The sequence below is a fragment of the Bidens hawaiensis genome, unplaced genomic scaffold (genome assembly GCF_021521415.1).
Source record: "Bidens hawaiensis isolate Kalapana, Puna unplaced genomic scaffold, B.hawaiensis_p1.1 tig00002123_1, whole genome shotgun sequence".
Lineage (NCBI taxonomy): Eukaryota > Viridiplantae > Streptophyta > Magnoliopsida > Asterales > Asteraceae > Bidens > Bidens hawaiensis.
In genome coordinates this window covers 893,082-917,728 of record NW_027491112.1, presented here as the reverse complement: position 1 = coordinate 917,728, position 24,647 = coordinate 893,082, and the positions used below count along the sequence as shown (strand labels likewise).

Genomic DNA, 24,647 nt, shown 5'->3' with positions numbered 1-24,647 from the left:
TGATAATCAACTTATAATCGTTACTAAAGCTTATTAGTACGGCCCATAACTTCAAGACGAGTTGTGATAGATGGCGTATTTCTTTGGGTTAGGTTAGAGGTGTTGAAAACAACCAGCCTGGGCCCGGCCAACCCGGTTTATAAAATGGCCCAGCTCACCAAAAAACCGGTTTGGAATCCGGGTTAGACAGTTGGGAATCCGCCTATGGCCTTGAGACCTTTCCGGCTACTACTTATGAGTTATGGGCCCGTAACGTATTTCAACTAGCCAAGTTGTACTCGTTTAACTTTTGCATCTCATATCTGAATCCAACTAGCCAAGTTGTACTCATTTAACTTTTGCATCTCATATCTGAATCCCGGGATGCAAGCTGCTCGTTATACATGTTGCATATCATATCTGAATTCTGGAATGCTAGACAGTGTAGACACGGCCTAACCCGGCACCAATACCAGCTCGTAGTCATTGTAGCAACAGTTATTAACTAACTTCTGAATACTCAACCGACGAAATAACATTGATCCGCCTTTAGTTAATATCCACAGTTACACATGAGAGCAATCCGCCGATCTAATTAGTATATTCCAAATTTCAAAACTACTGAAAAAACTCGAGTTTCATTACTAACTCATAACAGAAATCATTATTACACATTATTGTTACAATGCATGTCACAAAAAACAGTAACCTACAACTAAAAACAACCCTAATCCTCTTTACAAATCGAATTCGTCGGAAGATTTTAGTACACACTTATTTGCATACTGCAAGTAAAGCTACCGCTGTGTGACTGCAGGCTCAACCGGAGACCCTTCACTACTATTCCAAGCATCCTGAACTTGTGCAGCAAATTGCATATTCCATAACATATCCTCCACAGAAGGTCTTTCTAACGGATCGTCGGCCAAACACCTACTGCAGATCTCCGCCATTGTCGTTACGGATTGATCAGAACACGCGTCACGAACTGCTGGATCAACCATGTCCTTTACAGCTGCATCATCAGCAAGTCCGGTCTGAAACTGTTCTTTTACTGACTCTACTTCGTTCGGTGTGCGTAACGGTCTCCCCGAAATGATTTCGAGTAGTATCACACCGAAATCGTACACGTCAAGTTTCTCTGGATTGCTAAAAGATTTGAGGAAAGTGTAAGAAACTAAGAACACATGAATTGGTAATACAATAGTTTTGTATGTGTTTGTTGCGTACCTCACGCGTTTTGGTTCTTTTAATCTGTTGAAATAACCTTTCACACCGTCCTGTTGAATCTCGAATATCATAACTCATTAGACAAATGTTAAATTGTTCTATCGTGAAGTAGGGGTGTGAACTTCTGACACAAAGCAAATTTGCGGATTTGGGTCTGGTATACACAAGTTCGGGTCAGTTTCGGGTCGAGCCAGCGAACGGGTTTAACTAAATGGGTCGGGCTCGCGGGTTGGCCTGCCAAACCCGTTTATTTATTTTTTATTTTTTAAAAATGTTTTGTATGTAATAAATTAAATTGCTTGGGTATTTTATATCAAAATTTAAAACTAAAAGAGAAATTGACTTAAGACCTTATTATAAAAATGTAATTGTTTTATAAAAATTTGTTTTTTTTGGCTGTAAAACTTGTAACTTTCAAGTTGGGGGTGGCAAATGTGACCCATTGGGTTGAATGGGTTGTAATAAAATTTATATAATGGGTCGGAATGGGTCAAACTAAAAAAAAGAAAATGATTGAAACGGGTCAAAACAGGTTAACATTTCTCGAGTTTTTTTTTTAAATGGAACAAGAAAAACTGAGGAAACTTTTTAGTTTTTTTATTTTTTAGTTTTATTTATATTTTGAGTTATGATTTTTTAATTATTTTTTTTAAAAAATTTTAATGATGGGTTTTTGAAATGGGTCAAAATGGGTTGAGATTTCAGAAACCCCTCAATAAAAAATTCAAAAAAATAAAATAATTACAAAATTATAACTCCAAATATAAATAAAAAAGTAAAAATACTAGAAAGTTTCCTCCGTTTTTCTCGTTCCATAAAAATAAAAAAAAAATATTAAAAACCTCATGAAATGTCAACCAGTTTTGACCCGTTTCAATCATTTTCTTTTTTTAGTTTGACTCATTCTGACCCATTATATACATTTTATTACAACCCATTCAATCCAACGGGTCACATTTGCCACCCGTACTTTCAAGTATTAATATGTGAAAACAATAAAATATAAAAAACTTTCGGGTCAAATGGGTAGTGTTCGGGTCAACCTGCGAATATGCAGATCATGTTCAGGTTCACGTATCTTACACGATTTTGGGGTTCGGTCGTTCGGATTGTGTTCGAATTGGACCCGCCAATTCACAAACACGACCCGTTTAACACCCCCATGACGTAAAGTATTTCCTCATGATTACCTTTTCGTAATGCTGATCCAACAATGGCAGATTGTAGCAACTAATCTTTGCAGCAAGATTCTGATCCAACAAAACATCCGTTATCTTCAGATTCGAGAACATTCGTGGAACAATACCGGAATGCAGAAACTGAATCCCCTTCACTATGCCGATTGCAGCCGCTATTCGTTGACTCCCCGACAACGTTCTTCCACTGTTCTTTCCTATCAAAACAACTCAATTAATACTTTTTTTGTTTATACTTATATATAAACATTTTTATAAAGTTTACCAGAAATCCAGTCTCTAAGCGACCCGTTCGGTGCATACTCGAACACCACAAACAACCTGCTGACACTTGAATCATCAAGATAAAACTCGATGCAGTGTCCAACAACACTTACTAAATGCTGGTGTCTAAGCTTTGAGACCAACTCTATGTGACGAGTAAGCGTTTGCGTATTATGATTTCGTTTCATTTTCATGCATTGTATGGCTACATATGACCCGTCCTTAAGTCGGCCTCTGTACATCTAATATTCAAATAAGAAGTCATCATAAGTTCATAACCGAATTTGATGTTAAAAGAAACAAGCAATATATATATATATATATATATATATATATATATATATATATGTATGTATGTATTCTTTTATTTTTTAAAATATTTTTTTAATAAGTTGGTAAAATGACTAATTTACCCTCATGTGCAAGGCACATGACCAGACTTAACGATAAAAACTAACTGGGTTAGGGTTAAAGGACAAACGGTGTAACATTTGGAAACGTAAAGTACAAAATATGTTACTATTAAAGATAAATGACAACTACTGAAATTGAGTGTAAACATAAAGGACAATTTCTGTAATTCTGTCTCATATTAAATAATAAAATGTACCTGACCATGAGACCCTTCACCCATGAAAGTAGATGTATTAAATCCATTAGTCGCTTCCTCGAGCTCCTCCAATGCGAAGGCTCGGTGAGCGGGCACAGCAAGTGATCCAAGCTTCATTGTTTGACTTACATATCCTTTGAGATGGAATAATTAGTTGTTAAATGAGTGCAAACAAGCGTATAAGTAATTTTGTGATACCGAATAATATGCCTGTAAACGAACCGATCGAACATGAACAAGGGCATGTTCGTGTTCGTTCATTAACTTTAACCGAACATGAACACGAACACTTAATCGAACACATATTTTGTGTTCGTGTTCGTTTATTTAAAAAATGAACATCTACGTGTTTGTTTGCTTAAAATCTAAACGAACAGTTAACGAACATAAATGAAGATAAACAAACTTAAATGAACACAAATGAACAAATATAAAATCATTAAGTATATAAATCTTCTAGATAGTGTTTAATATTGCTATTAATATGTAAACGAATATAAATAAACGCACATAAACGAACATAAATAAACGTTCACAAACATTAATGAACGAACGAAACACGTGTTCATGTTCGTTAATTTAATTAAACGAACACAAATCTTTTGTTCATGTTTGTCCGTTTATTAAATAAACGAACTTCCCGCTGAACAATTCACAGAGCGTTCAATTCGTTTACAGGCCTACCGAATAACCTAATGGTATCAAGGTGTTTACATAGTGAGTGTGTCAGTTAGCCGTTCTAAATATAAATAAAAAAATAATTAAAAAATCATAACTCGAAATATAAATTAAAATCTAAAAAAGTAAAAGTACTAAAAAATTTCCTCCGTTTTTCTCCGTTCCATAAAAAAAATCTCGAGAAATGTCAACCTATTTTGACCCGTTTCAATCAATATTTTTTAGTTTGACCCATTCTGACCCATTATATACATTTTAATACAACCCATTCAACCCAATGGGTCACAATTGCCACCCCTAAATGAACGTAAACGAACGTTCACAAACATAATTGAACGAACGAAACATGTGTTCATGTTCGTTCATTTAATTAAACGAACACAAAGTTTTTGTTCATATTCGTTCGTTTATTAAATAAACGAACTTCCCGCCGAACAGTTCACAGAACGTTCGATTCGTTTACAGGCCTACTGAATAACCTAATGGTATCAAGGTGTTTACATAGTGAGTGTGTCAGTTAGCCGCTCAAAAAATATATATAAATAAATTTAAAAAAAAAATCAGTTAAAAAAAGAAACTTACTTGCATCTGAAAGCATCTTTGAAGTATAATAAGAAGCTGGAGCATTTTCCGGTACTGGCTGCATTGGCGGTTTCACCGCCTTTTTACCGTTAACTTGTCGAAAAATCAAGAACACTACACCAACTAACAATATCCCGCCAATAACCCCTCCGGTGAGCCCGAAAGCAAGAGCTACTTTCGAGCCCATACCGTCTTTATGATGTCTAGGAATGATCCCAACAGCCAAAGCCTCATTGCTACAAAACGATATCGGCTTTTGATTCTTAACCGCATTGCCATTGTTTGAACTCAAACAGTTCCCATCATAAACCACATTCCGAGCCTTCGATGACACAAGACAGCCCGGTAAGCTCCCGGTCAAAAGATTAGACGACAAGTCAACGAATTCGAGCTCGGGGTTACACGCTAGATCGTCGAAAAGCTTACCCGTAAACCGGTTCCCTTCGATGTTGATATAAGTTACCGAAGGTAACGATAGTATAGAACTCGGAAACGGTCCCATGAATCGGTTTAAAGCAATGTCTAGCTTCTTAAGTTGATAAAACGAATGTAGTTTGTCGGGTAGACCCGCGGTAAATTTATTATCTCTTAACACGATGGAAATAATTCTATCTGTGACCCGAGGAAACTCGGGTCCCAGAAAATTACCTTCAAGTTCAAGAACTTGAAGGTTTCTCAAACTATGCAAATCGGGCACCGGGCCCGATATATTATTATGCGAAAGCATAAGAACCCGAAGATCAACTAAATTTTCTAACGATACGGGCAACAACCCGTTTAACGAATTGTTTTTCAAACTCAAAACCGATAAGTTTGATAATAATCCAACACGGGCCGGGACCCAGCCCGTGAACTCGTTGTTATCAAGTACTAACGATTGGAGACCGGTCAACGATGTGATTTCGGGTGGGATTGTACCGGATAAGTGATTCGAACTAACGTTAAGTATTTCTAGCGACGAGAGTTCGGTAATAGTGGCGGGTAACCGCCCCCATAGTCCTAATGAAACAAGTTTAAGTACTTTTAAACTTGGAAGCGTTACGAGTGTCGCGAAAAACTCGTCTATAGAGAAATCTTTAGGCAACGGGGGCGGTTTGTCGGTATTGATAATGTGAAGTTGTGTCACTATATGTTCATAACAAACAACTGTCACAAATGAAGTTTGAAGTGTGTTGCAAAAATCAGTTGCATTGTTCCAAGTACTAAGAACAACAGGGTAATATAAAAGATGTTGTATCCTTAAAAGAGTTTGTTGTTGAGTAATATTATTATGTGGGTTGGAACAATGTAATGGTACAAATAGAATAGCCACGAGTACAACTACGAGTTGCGGCGAATAAGTGGTCTTTGCCATTGGGTTTAGAACATATCAAGATCCTACAAACATGAACAGATTGTTATCAATTTTTTGATGAGTTACACAAAACCATATGTTTATGCCATAGTTATCAAAAGCGTTAGGCGCACGCAAGGTGCATCCACCTCGTCTAGGGACTAGGCGCAAGGCTAAAAACGAGGTCGTGAGAAAAAATACATACAATGAAAAAATAATAAAAAAATATATATTTTGTATTAGAAAAATAGTATTTTTTTGAAATAAAGTAAACAAAGGCTATTATATAACATTTAATATCATCTAGTTAGTACCAAAAGTTCTATAATATTAGTGTAAAAACTTAGTTTTCCTTGTATAAAAGTAGGGTTGTCATTTTTATCCGAAACCCGACCCGCATCTAAAGCCACCCGAACCCGAATTAGAGAATACCCGAAAAACCTGAAACCTGATCAACCGGAAACTTAAATGGTTCGGTTATTAGTTACTTTTTTCCAACAAAAAACCCAAACAACCTGACCCGCAAAGCCCGAAACCCAAAATCCCAACATTTATCATCTATTTCTTATAAAAGCGTTTTGGGACTTTTGAACATTATGATATCATACCATCAAATGATGTTTAAAGTTTGATAATATTTTTCTATGGGCAATGTGCATTTTGATAATATTTTTTTGTCTAAAAAAACTAAAAACTTTTTTTTTTCATCATTTTACATCTAAACCCAAAAACCGAAAAACCCGACCCGACTAACCTGAAATTTAAACGAGTCGGTTATCGGGTCACTTTTTCCTTGCCAAAAACTCAAACAACCCGACCATAAAAACCCGATAAAAGTAGAAATCTGGCAGGAATCCTGCCGGGATACTCGCCTGAACCGAAAACTAAGGCGCAATTGCCTCGCCTCGCCTAGAAACCGCGCCTTATCGCATTTAACAACTATAGTTTATACATATTCAAGATTAATTTAGAGGGTTACCTTTGAATTTGAGTGCTGATGAAGCAATGTTGTTATTGCAACTAGAGATGCTAAGAATGTAGATGAAGGTAATTAGTGGGACCAGTTGAAAACATGAGTTCCTATATATATGTTAGGAACATTAAGATCAAAACCAATTAAAACCACATGATATCATATGCACATAGACAAAAATACACAACTAGAAAATTAAATTATTAAAACAGTGGAACCTTTGAAATGAAGTCAAATAATAATCACCTTGACCTTAATAATAATAATAATAATTTACTAAAATGACAAGAGACCAAACTAGCTACAAATTTAGTTGAGGTTTCTCTATACAACATTTGTGTCACACACACAGTGATATGATAATATGACAAGAACACACAGTTAAGGTGGTTGCAAGATGAGATGAAAAAGTGAAAGGTTATGTTTTTTAAGATTCTTTCTTGCACTTTAAATGTTTCACCTTTATGTGTGTGTGTTTAATGCATGTCCAGAAAGGCAAAGGCTGCAACACACACACACAGTGTATAAAGATACACAAGTTGTATAAACTATAAATGATGATATAATCATATATTATTATTATTATTATTATTATTATTATTATTATTATGACCGCTTAAAAGTAAGAAAGAATGACCCGGTGAATGATTTGAGCCATTTCTTAAACAAGAGTTTTTCGTGGTACATAAAATTTGACTAAATACATATATTATTATTTTTTTCATATATAGATATACTATAATTAGAGATTTTACTTTTTAACACATGAACCGTGCCTTATCATGATATAAAACTTGAATACAAGACGTCTTATTTTATAAATTATAATCTTCAGTTGCTTTACATTTATCACTTGAGCCGAGGATCATTGATATATAACATATAGTTACAACAAAATATATATTATATAGATCATAATATCATATATATAGTTAAGGAACAAATTAATTAAAATAATTAAGTATGAGTTTAAAATTAAAATAATCTAATGTTTCTTAAATGAAAGGAAAATTACCGTTTAATAATATAAACTACTGTCTATTGGCCGATAATAAAGCATATTTACTTATACTTTGACCAATGATAATATTCTCTTTTACTTTCGTTGTCAAGAATAATCCTTTTAGCATAATCATCATAGATTTATACTTAACTTTCACTCGATTTCTCTCACCATAATGATATATTATGAATGAAATGGAAAAGCATACTAGCGAAATGAAACATAACTTAAATGTAAATTAAGTGTAAAATCTACGATGATTATGCTACCAGATTGTTCTTGTCGACAGTATAAAGGTTAGAATTATTATTAGTCTAAATATAAATATAAGTTATCATTATAACTTATATTTTGTATTATTAAAATCTAATTTTTCGAAATTAAATAAATCAAGTTCATGTTTAAACAAGCTCATGTGAGTATGTGAGTCAAGTAGCTTAGACTAAGGGGTGTGGGGGGCTTTAAGAGCCAAGAACCAATAATATTATGACGTGTAGCAGAGAGGGAAACTGGATAAGGGGGTGTTGGAGCCCCTGGCCCCTGGTGTGGAGGGGCTCCAGCGAAATTTTTTTCTATTTTTTTTATAAACATATTCAAACAACGTATTAATAAAAAAACTCATAAATTATTAAAAAAACATATTAATATCTAAAAATAAAATAAAAATTAAAGTACTAAAAAGAAACATTCTTCTTATTCTTCGGCTTGGTCTTCTTCGATCAACCTCTTTCGGATACGTTCCTTTTGCTTTTCCATTAGCATTTGATCGACTGGATTTAGGTTACTGAAGTCTCTAGTAAGAAAGTCCAAATCTCTCATTCGACTTTTTTCCTTTTTGTCATAAGAGACCACCTCCATGGTTTTGTTGAATTTATTGAGGGATTCAACAAGGTTGGTGATGTTTACGGCTTCCCCCTCAGCCGGTTTTTTCCCCTTGGCGTCCCTTCCCAATGGCCGCCTCCTCGGTGGTGAAGACGTTTCCTCCTCCGCAATGTTTAGGTCGAATCTAACGCGGCAATCCGACCCGGTTGAAGTGCTATACGCTCCAGACGAACTAGTTTTAGTCCGTTTCGGCCCTACTTCCGCATCAAAGTCCGGCGCCACCAGCTCAACCCACTTGGAACACCTTTTCAACCTGTCCCACAACTTTAAATCGTCCCACGTCTTCACCATCCCATACCTCCGCAAACACTCCTGCTTCCACTCTTCGACCGTGAAATTGTAAACCGCCAAATCATCACTGCCACTTGGTCTCATACGACCGCTGTTCCTGTTAAAAAGATTAGTAAACAAGCCGACAAATTTTCTGATTTCGGACCACCGACCCGAAATCATATCGGGGTTCCGCTCTGTACTCCCAACGAGCATGTAGAACGTCTCCTTAACCTTTGTCCAAAAAATCTTTCTCTGTTGGTAGTCGGCTGCAAAATGAATAAATAAATTAGATTTCCATTTAACTTTTTTATTTAACCTTTTTATTAAAAATCTTTTTTAAAAACGTTAAAACAATTACCGCAACGCCGATCCTCAAAAATGACTATCCAAGCCCAACACAAGGCTTCCTTCTCATCCGATGACCACGGAGTGGCTTTCCGTTTCGTCCTCGAAGTCGAAGCCGGTCCCGACCCGTCCGTTGCAACTGGTTTTTTCCGGTGGACGCGTCTTTTTGGTCCCGTAGCTTCACCGTGTGATTCTTGTGTCTCTGGAACAACAAAGTTAGGAGACGGTTGTGTGTTGGATGGTTGAAAGCCGGATGATTCTTGCGGCTCCGAATAAAACATCGGTTGGTGCGGTGACGACCATAAATCGTCGTCAAGATAATCTGAATCAAGGTTTGGGAACCAATTTCCAGCCATTTTTTTTTAAAAAGTTGAGAAGATGAATTGATTTTGGGTGAAGGTTTGAAGTTTTGGTATAAAAATGGGTGAAATGGAGCATAATTATATAGGAAAAATATTTTTTTTTTGGTTTCTTTGGCTCCCAACGGTCCAAAAAACATAAAAAGATGTGCAGCTCTCTCTCTTCTCCCGCTAACCGGCTCACGTCTGCCTTGGTTTTCCCGCTAGCACCCCGTTAGCGCCCCCGCTAGCGCCCTGGTGGTGTGGTGTTAGCGCCTGGGGGGCGCTAGCGGAGGGGCTCTAGCGCCCCCGTTGAAGCCCCACACCCCTCAGTCTTACATACCCTCCTATTAGTGGCTATGCTATAGTTATTTTCATGTAATAGTACTTCAAAAAAGAAGTAAAATGATCATGTTATAGAATATATTTTATTCATGAGTGATGCATGGTTACTTATTTATTATATTTTATTGGTGTACTATATATGGTTGTCATAATCTGGACAGCTATGGATTTCTACTACAAGGTCAAGTCAAGTGCTATATGAGTGTTCTACGTGGTTCACTGGTTTGTCTATTTTGTTTCTTTTTTTCTTAAGGGTTTTTATTTTGATATTTTAGTTACATACCTCCATGTAAAGTAGTATATATTAATATAGTACACGAATATATTATAAAATATACATACAGATTTGATGAGACAGGCTATTACTAAATAGTTATATTTAGTTGATAAATTGCAATTGAAGATATTGTTGTGCGTGGAGGACCGTATTTTGGGGACTTCCAGTGGAGGTTGGCCTTCTTTCCTATGCGTTGCGGAGGCTTAGGAATTTTCTTGGCTGAGGATGTCTCTGCATATGCCTTTGTGGCTTCCAGGGCCCAGTCGTGGAAATTGCAGGACCACATCTTGCGAAGCGCTGGGGTTATGGGGGTACATACTAACTACTCCCTTGCACTTGGTAATATTGGAACAACTCTTCCGGACCTTGATCTAGGTGGTTTTACTGATAAGGAGACCGCCCCCAAGAAACCTCAACAAACCTTGGCGAGTGCTCTTTATGGTAAACACGTACATGATTTGAAGGACCGATTCGATATGACACCGAGACAAAAGGTAGTTTTTGCTTGTCTCAAGGGGGCTCATGCCCAAGATTTTTTGACTGTTGTGCTCATTGAAGGTCTTGGGCAACGGATGTCGGCAGTTGAATACAGAGCCATCCTTAAATACCGGCTCATGATTCCTATTTTCCCTCCAGACGAATCAAGTCCAATTTGTAAAAAAGCCTGTTTGGATAAATTTGGTGAGCATGCCCTCCATTGTAAGGAATTGTCGGGGTTCAAGTATCGTCATGACTGGGTTAGAGATGTCTTATGGGATGTGCTTAGGCGTGCCGGGATCTCAGCCAAAAAAGAGGCACCTGTTAACTTTCTGACTGATCCGAGAGAGGGAAGATCTACACTGCGTCCTGCGGACGTTCTTGTGTTTGGATGGGCAGAGGGTAAGCATGCATGTGTCGACCTCACTGGGATGTCCCCGTTGGTGGGGCTGAGAGATAGTGGTTTCGTTCCGAGACAGACGGTTTTGAGGGCGGAATCTAGGAAGGTTGCTAAGCATGAGGCAGCGTGTTTGGAGAATCAGCACGTGTTCATTCCATTTTCCTTCGACACATTTGGATCTCTAGCTCCCGAGGCGGTTCGCTTCTTGGAACGGGTGCAGAAGGTGGTCCACTGTGACTCGCAGAGCCCGAGAAACCAAGGATTTATATTTAGTAGAATAGGCTTTGCGATCCAAAAGGGGATAGCAGCGCAACTTGTTGCTCGCTTACCCATTATCTAGATGTAGTTTGGTTGGTGTTAAATGTTAATAAAAATTACAAGGTGGATCTCATTGCAATTGAATAAACCATTTATTGTTACGGATTAAATATTAAATGCAATTATTGATTAAAATATCTATATAAAACTTTTAATAAACAAAATTCTAATTCTATCAAACACAATTCAAAAAGTGAAAGGAAACAAATATAGGATCAAGGAACTTTGCACCAAAACAATTTTGCCTGAATAAAACATCTAAAGTTCATAATATTTCATATTTGTTGGTTTGTTTAGGCTAATTAAGCTATAGAGCCAAAAACTTAAAGCGTGTCATACTTTTAATTTTATTTGAGGTATTCTTATTCATAACCATGTGTTAAAAGTATTATTTCTCTAATCAAAATCATTTTTATTACTTTGAACATTTTTTTCTTTTTCTTTTTTTTATTTAGCAGTGTTTATTTACGAATATATATATATATATATATTGAATTTTATGTAACTAGAATGTATTTTTTACTAAAATTGATTTAGTTTTTATTATTCAAATTGGTTTAAAACTCAAGAAAATAAGAAATAATTAAAGCCAATGTAATAGAAAATAAAGTAAAATTTTCATATAATTTTATACTATAAAGAATGTAGATCTAATGCAGAATAAGTTACATTTTTTAAGTCAATTTAAAAAAAAAGAAAGTTATAAGCCGGCCTTAAGACCATACGCTATGGGGCGCCAAGGACGGCAAACATCGCAGGGGGCGCGAACGGAGAGTGGGCGGCGAGGATCCGGTCTTTTGAACAGCCGGCGCGGTTGAACAAAATTAGCGGGGCCCCTTACTTTCCTCTCTCTCTCTCTCTCCACACGTGTATATATATATATACATATATATATATATGGACGCTAATGGCCTTTAAACCACAACGGGGCATTATTGGTTGGGGGCTTCGAAGCCCCCGATGATTACGTGGCGCTGACGTGGCACTAGAGAGGGGCTTCGAAGCTCCTCATCATAAAGGATGTTCTAAAAATTGAGAATTAAAAATCTGAAGCAACTCTAATTAAGCAAAGAACTTTGGATGCGGAGAACGGAAGGTGGGTATCAATTACACGTAGGACCTTTTGTCTTTTCACAATTTCACCAAAACTTAAGACAATTGTGAAGTAACATACTATCTATATTGTAGTCCTAAATGAACTTAAAACAGGTCGATCTAAAACATGAAATAAACATGATTTTAAATGTATCCGAAAGACGATGCGATGGATGGTTTAACATAATTAAATATGCATGTAATTATAGGCCAGAGTTTCTCACAAGTATGGAGACGATTTGTATCCGATTGAAGGCTTGAGAAATTGCAATATTGTGCGTTGTTAGTCTCGTCACATGCGCGCGGGGGGGGGGGGGGGGAGATTCTTGTGACCAACCTTCGACGTGAGAATCAATAAAGAGATATGAGAAATGTAAATGAAGGTGAAGAATTTTTTTTTTTTGCTTGATTGGAGACTTTCTGTTTATACTAAATGTGGGTAAACGTCACTCTCATTGAGTGGGTCCCTTTTGTTGAGAATAATCGTTTCTGGTTACGGCCCCTCACATCTGATTTGTCCAACTATCTTCGCACAGAGCCAACCAAGGTCATGGTAGAGTAAAACTAGCCGTTGATTTTGTGACACGCTGGATTTGATCTTTGGCGAGATTTTAACTTCCGGGTTGACCCATATAGGATCCACATAGAGTTTGGGTACCATATTTCTCTTCACTAATTATTGTGAAAAAAATGAATGGAAACGAAGATCAGAGTTAAATTATGTTATGGAGAAGAACTTGCTTATGAACAGAAAACAAAGTTGCAAAATGTTGTAATCTATAATCTTATCACTCTTACAATTGCTTCAATGAGTAATTAGATTAAATCACAAGAAAACAACATTAAATAATGTTTTGAAATTATAAAACTTGATCGTTTGAATGATTATTGATCCCAGATTTATCTATCCCCGTTACGAATGTTTGATATAAAGACACGTTACATCGCTTTTTGTAAAGGAGTTCTAGCCTTTTAGGCATTTAATATTTTTGTATCGACCCAAAACAGAATATCATATGTTGTAAAAATAATATGGATTTAAATGAATAACGAGACAAATGTACTTAAATAAATTTTGTTTGATAATAAAAAGAGAATGGTTCCCACCAAACATGAAAAGGTAAAAGAAACCCATCACGTTGCATCATGCACCATTTGGTAGGGTAGAAAAAAAGAAGCCAATGGTACGACAAAAGGTAGTGGGCCCTTAGATGCAACTCTTATTATTATTATTATTATTATTATTATATTTTTTTCCCAGCATAAAAATAGAACTAGGTTAAAATCACAATTAAATTAGTGTTATAATCAGGTCGTTAAACGAATCAAAAGTTTAGTGAAGTTCATGATTCGTGAATTGTTTGACGATATGTCTGTTAATGTTCGTTGATTAACGAATGAACATAAACAAAAAATGTGTGTTCATCTGATAAAACGAACGAACATGAAACACATGTTTCGCTCATTCATTTATATTTGTGAACGTTTGTTTATGTTAGTTCATTTATGCAGTGGCGAAGCTTGGACTGAGGCACCCGGGGGGGGGAGCTCAAAATTTCACAAACGAGGGGGGGGTCGGACTCAAATTTTCGGCCAAAAAAGGTTAAACTTACACTACGTATAAAACTTTTCGGCCGAAAACGGGTAAATTTACACTACTGCACAAAAAAACAGGGGGGGCCGGGGCCACCCCTAGCCCCAATGAAGATTCGCCGCTGCATTTATGTTCGTTTCAATATTAATAGAAAATAATTAAACAATATTTGTATTTTACAAATTATATCACCCTAATATGTTTTATATTTGTTCTTTTGTGTTCATTTATGTTTATTTATATTTGTTTAATTATATTCATCTATGTTCGTTAATCAAAGTTGTATCGTTACTCAAATGCCGAATTGTCGTCTCTTCAATCACATTGAAGACTTGAAGTCAACAATGTAATTAAGGTTGTATATAAAAGGCTTCTGATGGGCCAGTAATAAACTATTCAAGGTCCATTGGGCTAAGCTTTAATAGTTTGAACTAGAGGGGTACAAAACCGTTTTTTTTTTCAAACCGAACCGATTTCTAAATCGAAGCGGTTTGGTTTTTGCATGGTCAAAACCGGTTTGTCCCAAGTCCCAACTGGTTCGATTTGGAAACCAGTCTCAGCGTAGAACTTGTCAAACTGATCAACGCCGGTTCGTTTTGGTTTAGACCCGGTTTTAGGCAAAAAAAAAAAAAAGAAGACGGGTTTGATTGTGAAAGGGCCGAACCTCTATACGAATCGGCAGTTTGGTTCGGTTTGGGAACCGGTTTGACTGAAACCGGTCCGGTTCAGTTTTCGGTTAACCAGTTCCAGACGGTTTTTTTACAACTCTAGTTTGAACTTTGATGCATCATTAGGCCCTGAATGCTTCGACCCATCTTCAATTAATCGCCTATGCACATATCGGGATTTTAAAAAACCCGGTTTCAGGTTTGGTCAACAAGGTCAAGAACATGGTCAGTAGGATCTGGTTCTCGATATGGTCGGGTTTGGGTTTTTGACAAGGTTTTATTGGTTTTTGGCCAGGTGGGGTTCAGGTTATTACTGGATAGAGGTGGAACTGGTTCCGGGTATGGTTCTCTAAGGGACTGAGGGAGTGGAACTTTATTTGTGCCCGCGAGTCCGGAAAAAGGGTTTTGCCTAAGTCTACCTCTAATCCCCACATCTTCTTTAAATCACACTTAAATTAGTGTCATACACCAAGAGTTACAGATTTTAATCTAAAATGGGTTTAGCCACCATAACCTTCTCATTTGCATCTTCTTTCTCTAGTTATCTAAAGAGAGATAGAGAGAAACCGGGTTCTAGCCACGGTTTTGTGTTTTGAATCAGTTTACAAGTAACTCATTCAAAACCCCTTAATCAATTCAGTGCCTTTTGTCCTTCTTGATTATTCGAAGAGCCGGAGACCTCATCACACTCCACTAAATCCAAGATGGCTAGATGGGAACGACAACTATGGCGATATACTTCGATGCAAATATTTGTGGCAATTGACGATCGTATACATATTGTGATTGTTAGTGTGAATCAATGAGCGGTGGTGACAATGAAAAAATGGAGAGAGATGATTGTTGGCACTGCTTTATACGCTATCACCAACTCTAATAGAGTAATAGCGTATATTTAAGTTGTTGCAGTTAAAAAAATATAAAATAGTGACCATGAAGTATATGTGTAATTAAGTGTATAATTATAATATGTTGTTTGGGGTTTGTTATATATGATTAATATCATTGCTCAAATACCAAAACTTCTTTGTCCTAATGATTTTCAAATGTTCTTGATTTATTAAGGTTATATACAAATTATAAAAAATGCTTCTGATGGGCCTTTTATAAATTACTTTTAGCTCAGTAGGCTAAGTTTTAATAGTTTGAAACATGACTAAGTTTTATAAACCATTTATGGTCATGAAATATGTAGCTGATTTGTCGTTAACTGAATTACGCGCTAATATGTGAATTTTTGGTCCATACGTTTCGCGGCTAGAACGTGAGAGCGATCCTCTGTACTCCACAGTAAGATTATGTATTGATCGTGACGTTGATGTTGATTTTGTTAATTTTTGACAAATGGGAGGCATACTCTATGAGCATCTAGCCATGTATGTATCTTAAATTAACAATTAACATCTATGTTTAGACTTTTATAAGTTTTAAGATCATCAAAATAAATAATTTTCGTTTGGCATGTATCCACTAATAAACATCATTTGAAAAAATCGCGTTTGACAAGATCATAGAAGGTCGCACATTAAGCAACTTTAATTAGATACGCGTTTAAAAGAGACTAAATGCAACACCAAGTCTCAGATTAAATTTATGATAATTACTTTCAGAGAAGTAATTAATATGAATAATCCTAAATTTTGGATCACTAAGCTGAATTATGTTAGAACTTGTGTAAAAAGTAAAAAAACAAAAAATAAAAAAATAAAAAAAATTAGGCATTATTGATGAAATGATAAAAACTAAAATATAAAAGGTTTACAAGTTACAACACAAAGTAATAACTTAAACATTGCACATTAGAAACGTTTTACATACAACAAGCAAACGATAAAACAAACACTAAACACGAGACATCGCATCAATCGATCTTCGAGAGCGAATTTTTATTCCTTAACTAAGCAACAAGAACGAAAAACTGCTTTACAGACTAAACTCCACAATCTTCCGACCAAGATACGCGACACTATCCATTTTCAGTGACTCTCTTGGAACTTCAATCTCCTTTAACCATCGATAATCCTTGCCGTCTTCTTTCTTCATCGTGTTTTCATCTACCAAAACATTTGAAGTAAATCGTCAACCAAAATTAAAAAATCTTATTGTTCGATCCAATTGACTTATTTCTTAAATAATCATGTTTAACCCAAATTTCTTTAAAATGTATGCAAATACATATTATAGACAATAAATCAGATGTTGACACATAATCCACTTGGGCATCGCTAGACACCAATGTAGCCCGCCAACACATATAATGATCAACCATCTCAACTAGGTGACACATACACTTAAACATTAAAAAAAAGGGGCTACACAGGTGTCTTCTCTTTCAAGACTCTAGAGGTGCCCGTTTATTCATGTTTGGACACCTCTGAAAGCCTGTTGAGACACATGTCATGTTAGGGGAGCTGGGGATGTGCCAACTCACTTTTGCACGAATTTTTGTCAAGCATTATTTGGTGTCTAGTGGTGCCCGAGTGTGTATGTGTTGAAATTCTATTGGCCTAGTCTATTTTTTTAAAAAAAATTACTACGCCTATTTTGCATAAATTTGTATCAGAATGTCTATTCTGATAATTTTCCTGTTCTTAAAACTTTTTTTTAGTGGTTAAAGATAAAACATTACCGAAAATATTTTGCATGCAACCCCCGTTCGCCTTTTATATGTAATATTCTAAAATATGGACTGCATTTATATATGTAGTTGATGATTGATTGCTTACTTGGTGGGATTTCATGTGTGACATCTTTATAGTACAAACAATCTCGACCTTCTTCTCTAGAGAAAGGCGGTCCGGCCACATCAAGGATGGCGCATGGTGTTATAGCCGTGAACTCGTGTATGTTTCCTCCTGATGTAGGAAACAATACTTTAGTTTCGCATGGGGCTGTCAAGACACCTTCCTCTTTCAAGCATGCCAGTTTCACTATAATAAATCAAACAACATTTAGCAACACACAAATATAACATATTACCCATATATATTGTGTAAACTAGATCAAACACTTACATTGGGACGACGATGGGCCGTTATGATCAATGGCATTAGGATCATTAACGAAATCATATGCTTTCATGTGCACGTCTCCAATCAAAAGCTTGCTGAAAACAGTCATCCCAGGATGGCTATGGAGAGGTATGACTGCGTTTTCCGGCAAAAAGAGAACATACACCTACAACAAAATGGCATAGTTAGAACGTTGCGGCCTTAAACACAAATGTTAGAATATTCACATCTCACACTTTGTATTACTATTTATCGAATATATAGATTTTTACTTATTTAGCTTCCACATCACATTCTTATTTCTTACACACTATTACTTTTTATCGAAAATATAGATTTTTTACTTATTTAGCTTCCACGTCACATTCTTCATTGTAATCTCCGTGTCTTTAATAGTTTAATAAATAGCACAGAGTAATAGTAACTTATAAATCACTATGTATAATTATGTGAGTAGAAAGAAAAAGAGTAATAAAATAAATATTTATAAGTAAGATTTTTCATTGAAAATAAATTTTTTTACTTGTTTAGTTTCCACATCACATTCTTCATTGTAATCTGACTAAACTCCATCTCTTTAATTAATATATAGCACAGAGTAATACTAACTTATAATCACTCCGTATAATTATGTGAGTACAAAGAATAAAAATAGTAATAAAATAAATTTTTATAAGTAAGATATAGATAGATGTTGAGAATTGAATGTGAATTTTTCTGAAGTACAAACAAAATTTATAGAAGATGATGATTTTAGTTAAATTATACAGATAAAAACGAAGAAATAATGAACAATAATTATAGTTTCTTGAAAAATATCTTTACCATAATATGGTTATATGATTTTATTATCTTTTTTTATGACTTTACAATTGTCTCCATTTAATTTTACAAATAGTTGGTCAATCAAAACATTACCATTTAGTATGTGTGATCAGTGGACACTCTAAATGACACCACCTAAATCTGTTACTATGATTGTTAATATATTATTACTCATTTTTTGAACGACCAACGAATAAACCTGAATTTACAAATCATGAACTATATATATAATGAGAATTATAATAAATAAATACTAATTTGTGATGAACATTACCATAAAGTTTTCAGACTGGCATATGACAGTAAATAGTATGGTACCATCCAAATCAATAAATCGCAGATTCTTCCTTAGTCCAAAATCATCCGGCGATAAACCATCTACAACAAAACTTGTTAAATATTATTATGATCGAAATTGGCTCAAAAAGAATTAGTCAAATGCAAATTTAATTCACTCACCGATAACAAAACGAAGCCACTGAGCTTCAGAAGGTGAAGGAACAGTGCCAGCACCTTTAAACACATCCAAACACGACATATACAGCCTTTGCAAAGGAAACATGACAAGAGGAGGTTGCACCTTCTGCTTAGTTTCCCGACCACGTTTCTTCTTCTTGGTCCTCTTATCAACATGGTTGTCTTTAGCATTGCCATTGATCATCGGCTTCTTACCCGAATCACTCGCCTCGGTCCTCATATTTGAACAATAACACGATTTGAAAATTGAAACCAAACCTCTTGGATTCAATAATCGACAACTTTTAACAATTTGCATGCTACCCAGTCTATTAATATTGACAAGGAATTGATAGGTGGAACACACATGTTGATCTATGCATGATACGTGGATTAAAAGATCTGTTTAATACTGTGAGAAAAAACCAGGGGCAGTTATTAATGTAAGAAGTTGTTGTTCTAGAGAGAGAGAAAGATTCATTATCAATCCACTAACCGTACATAGTTTAGACTTATCAGTTGTAAGGTAATTAGTTTACAAATAAAAGATATTATGTGAACTCATGCGACTTTTTGAGGAAAATTTGGAGAAGTCGTTGGATAACCTTTTCAACTAACAAAAAAACAAAAAACAAAAAAAAACAAAAGTTATATTAAAATAATAAGAGTTTATTTTATAGTTTCTCTAATCAATTGATTATTTATTCGCTAAAAGCATATATTCTTTCATCTCTAACTTTTAAAAGCTTTTTACACACCTGACACCTATAAATATGTTGGTATACTACTTAATATAATGTGTCACACTTTACATATATACATACACATACTAGTGTGTTTTAGACTATAAAACACTTTACACTTTACATATGTTGTTACATAAAAGCTCTAAAACACAACTGAATACTATGGATACAATGTATGTACAGGTTGAAGCCTAGATATTTATAGGTTGAATGTATACAATCTCAATCATAAACAAATTGAAACCACCAAGATACTTAGAAAATTTTTTACTATGTGTGCTTGTAGTTACACTCACGCACATAGTCTCTTGATCATAAATAAATATGAGTCAGATCGGATTATAATACGAGTTTGATGTTGGGTTTTAAATTTTCAAATTAGTTTAACAGGATCTCAATTTCGGTTTTCGAATCAAGTTCAATTTTGTGATTTTCAAAGTGACTCAAGGAAAATAATCAAATTAAAAAATTATAAAAAAAAATTCTACAAATATATTTTATTTATTTTATATGTTATTTTCTTATTTAAATCAACTCCATTTTTTTTTCAAAATAATGTCACTTTTAGGCACTATGTAGGCAAAATTAAATTCACCCCCCCCCCCCCCCCTCTTTTAAATCAAATGTAATGCTATATATTTTCAAGGGGTGACCATCCAGTTTCAAAAAAAAAAATTCACAATGGTAAATAAATATAAATGGCCATCAATGCTACTAACTTAACTTTGATAATTGAAATACTATTTAATTTATTTATTTTTAACAATTGTTTATTTATTTAATTTCTTCTTATTATTAGTTAAGTTTAAAAAATCCAGGTTAGAATATGTTGTGTGATCTTGAAATCAAGAAATTCATATTTTAAAGTCTTTCATACAAAAGCTAGGAAAAATAGAAATGGTACTTGTTCTTGAAAAGTATGACTAATTAATAATTATTGACTTGCATCATTTAGATGATTAAATTCTCCAAACAAATAAAGACATGCACATTATTGGTGATGAAAAGTTCAAATTGCAATACAAAAACGTTTACAACACACGAGTCTGAAATTAAACATACACATTATTAGGAACATCTGATGTACAACAAGCCAACGATAAAAACACAAACACTACAACGATAACATAAACACTACGACAAGACTAGACTGGTAAAACACAAACACTACAACGAGCAGACTTGAGAGACTAGACTGGTTTACACATAGCATCGATGGATCATTTAGGGCACACGGTACGTGAACTTTCCTCAAAAGGAAGTGATTGAACACTCGATTGACTATTCAATGATCCTAAGACCGGTATAATCCCTCCATTCCATTTTCAATAACTCTTCCGAAAATATAGTCTTCTCTAACCATCGATAACGCTTGCCTTCTTCTTTCTTCGACATGTTTTCATCTGCCAAACCATTTAAATTAATTAACAATCAACCAAAGACATATAATGTTCAACCCATTCGACTTGTTTCTTTTGATCTTATACTTTTTTTAATTCTGAATTAATTTTTACCCGTTAAAGATAAAGCATTACCCAAACATATCCATTCACAATCACAAGTAAATGAATAGATGTTGCATTCAACCTCTAAATTGTTAGTACACCTTTTATATGTAAACATTCTAAAATATGACTACATGTACAAATTACAAATCTTTGTATGTACTTTGTACAGTCTAAAGTCTAAACCACCTTCTTTAGAGAGAAGGGCCCCACCAAGCAATATATCCATTCACAGTCACATGCAATGGATAGAGACATTGCTTGCAACATTAAAATTGATAAGTTGCATATTTAACGTTTTGTAATTCTGGACTCCATGTATGCATATACAAATCATAGTTGATTATTAATTGCTTACTTGGCAATACAGCATCCGCGACATCATTGTAGTAAATACAATCGCGGCCTTCGCTTTTAGAGAAAGGCGGTGCAGCCACATCAAGAATGGCGCATGGTGTTATAGCCTTGAACTCGTGTATGTTTCCTCCTGAATTTGGATACAACACTTTAGTGTTGCATGGGATTGCCAAGACACCTTCCTCTTCCAAACATGCCAGTTCCACTACACATTACATAAAAAATCGAGTTCGTTTATTAAGAACAATGTAACATGCATGTTACCAACATTGTGTAAAGATCAATAACCTACATTGAGGTGATGGTGGAGAGTATTGATTAATGACATCAGGATCTTCAACCATATCATATGCTTTTATGGACACTTCTCCAAGCAAAAGCTTGCTAAAAACAGTCATTCCTGGATGGCCATGGAGCGGTATGATCGCATTTTCCGGCAAAAGAAGAAGATACAACTGCAAGAAATGACATATATAGCTCAAATTGTTAGCAATGTATATATATGATTAGTCTCCTTTGTAATTTTTCACATTCTTGTGGTACTATTACTAATAATTTTAATAATATGCAATTGGACATTCTAAATATACATGATGATAATTAGTATGATAAAGAAAGATTAAAACTAGTATCTATATTAATTAGGTTTCCTTTGTGATAAGAATATTTGTCCATCACTAATCGAAATTATATTAATTTTTCATAAATGTGTTTCAACCATTGATAAAACGGTCATACTTCCTTCATCTAAAACATAACTTAATTTGACAGCTCTTTCCAAGAGATATTAATATAAATAAAAAACATAATTATAATGATACACAATTGAACATTCTAAAGTCCATTGTTACACATAATTTTTACTCATGCATTGTATATTATTATTATTATTATTATTATTATTATGAAGTATGATAAATAAAGACTATGTTATGATGAACATTACCAAAAAGTTATCATTATGACATATGACTTTGTATATCACAGTAGTATCATTATCAACGAATTGAAGCCTCTCTATTCCAACATCATCCGGCATCATACCATCTACAAATTAAATTAAAACATCGTTAAAAATAATTATGCAAAATTAATAACATGCAGAATAAATTCACACTCACCGAGAATTTGGCAAATCTGTTGTACACCTGGAGGTGAAGGAGCCATGCCGACGTCTTTAAACACATCCGTGCATGATATATACAACCTCTGTAAAGGAGGTTGTAGTTGAGACGCGATAACTCGAGGAGGAGTTCGTACCATGGCCATGTACCTTCTCTTCCTCTTGACCCTCTTTTCATCATGGTCACCACGGTTAATGACTTCTTCATTGATCTTCGGCTTCTCATCGGTTGGTTTCACAGCCATCGACATTGTTCGTTCAAGCGGCATTATTTGATCAAGAGCAAATACAATTTAGAGACAAGGGTTGTTCTTATTCTTAGATTCACAACAAGCTCTTATGAGAAGATATGAATTATGTGAATGAATTCTTAAAAAATTTATAGGGAAGGAAATTAGTAGATGAAGGACACCTGGTGTCATTGATGTAGTGTAGCTTTCTAGAAAGAGAGGATGACTTCTTCATAATTAATCTGTTAACCGTTTAAAGATTAACTGTGTAAATATATTGAATTACATTTATACCCCTAGGTGTTTTATTAAATTGGTAAATTTTCATTCACACCCCCTGGCTACTACGTGAAGTCAAACTTTTTTGATGAAAAATAGGAGAACACGTTTGGGCCAGTTACTTTTATTATTTTAGAACTAAAAATTAAATAAAATGAAAAATAGCTTCCGTCAGGTCAAATAGTTTATATCTATAATCTCATCTCTATCATGTTTATGTAATTATATATTCAAGCACCCTTTGTTAACAAAGTAATTATATAACTATTAATTAGGTTTTCTTTCATAGTCCTAAAACAACTTGTGATATTATACATAAAGAGTCAAAATACCATTAAAAATTTGTGTTTTTCTTATTTAAATTGATCTCAAAATTTTGAAATTTGAATTCAGCTGGATTAATTAATCAAATTTGGTTTTTTGATTTTGGAATTGGGTGATTTTTATTCAACCCAAATATTTAAATTCGAATTATAATTACTTTTTTTAACTACATATATTTTTATTATTTCACATTAACAAAATGATGAAATAGGTTAAACAAGGGCTTTACTTTTTTAGATAACTGGTAGTGACGACTTGATGCTTGACGTTCAAGTAGGCGTGTCCATTAACTTATTTAGTCATTTACAACAATAACTAAATATAATATTAGTAGCAGTTGATTAGAATATATTGTTCATAACATCAAAACTCATGTTCATGATACACTTTTTTGATAACTAAATCCTATAATCTCCTTTATTAAAATTGAGTAAACTACATTTTTGGTCTATATAATTTAACATGTTTAATTATTTTAGCATGTTTAACTATTTTTATGATTTACATCGAATTAATTGTAAAACTTATATATACAATGAAAAACAATATATTACTAACAGAAACTCCTATATATGAGGAGTAATAATCTTAATTTAGTCATTTACAACAATAATTTTTTTCTTTATTTTATGTTTCTAATATTATATTTTATGTTGTCATAAAATGTCCCCAAGCAGGTTGTTCCTAGTAACGAGACCAGAAAGAGAATTAATAATTAGATATATGGTATGGGTAACTTACTTATAATATATGTTAAAATATTTAAAGTAACGATAACCTATATGTGGGTCCAAAAGAACCAATATGCTATACTCTTCACAACAACAAACATTCTCTTAAGTATATTAAATATTAAATTATAATGATTTGATTTCTAATTTTCTATTAGTTTCTTATTTCTTATTTAAATGCATATAAATAGAGAAATTCA

At 34.4% G+C, this 24,647-nt stretch overlaps 3 protein-coding genes across 4 annotated transcripts; all 3 read right to left on the bottom strand.

Moving 5' to 3' along the window:
* Nucleotides 1-663: 663 nt before the first annotated feature.
* LOC143606797 (putative inactive leucine-rich repeat receptor-like protein kinase At3g03770) lies at nt 664-7,358 on the bottom strand. Of its 2 annotated transcripts, none has more exons than XM_077082450.1 (7): nt 6,852-7,358; nt 4,540-5,916; nt 3,280-3,413; nt 2,671-2,911; nt 2,400-2,602; nt 1,210-1,268; nt 664-1,128 (listed from the first exon to the last, which is right to left on the bottom strand). In XM_077082450.1, the coding sequence occupies exons 2-7, from the start codon at nt 5,891-5,893 to the stop codon at nt 777-779; spliced, it is 2,343 nt and encodes a 780-aa protein (XP_076938565.1). In that variant the 5' UTR covers nt 5,894-5,916; nt 6,852-7,358; the 3' UTR covers nt 664-776. The 2 variants fall into 2 exon arrangements, with proteins under 2 accessions (XP_076938565.1, XP_076938570.1); XM_077082455.1 differs by having other exon boundaries at nt 665-1,128; nt 1,210-1,259; nt 6,852-7,357.
* Nucleotides 7,359-16,583: 9,225 nt separating this feature from the next.
* Nucleotides 16,584-19,393, bottom strand: LOC143606068 (plant cysteine oxidase 2-like). Its single transcript, XM_077081966.1, has 5 exons — nt 19,156-19,393; nt 18,971-19,074; nt 17,875-18,037; nt 17,587-17,790; nt 16,584-16,914 (listed from the first exon to the last, which is right to left on the bottom strand). Exons 1-5 carry the CDS (start codon nt 19,391-19,393, stop codon nt 16,784-16,786), a joined length of 840 nt encoding a protein of 279 aa, XP_076938081.1. The 3' UTR covers nt 16,584-16,783.
* Nucleotides 19,394-21,179: 1,786 nt separating this feature from the next.
* Nucleotides 21,180-23,134, bottom strand: LOC143606059 (plant cysteine oxidase 3-like). The gene is made up of 5 exons (XM_077081960.1): nt 22,882-23,134; nt 22,707-22,807; nt 22,053-22,215; nt 21,762-21,965; nt 21,180-21,301 (listed from the first exon to the last, which is right to left on the bottom strand). The coding sequence occupies exons 1-5, from the start codon at nt 23,132-23,134 to the stop codon at nt 21,180-21,182; spliced, it is 843 nt and encodes a 280-aa protein (XP_076938075.1).
* Nucleotides 23,135-24,647: the final 1,513 nt, after the last annotated feature.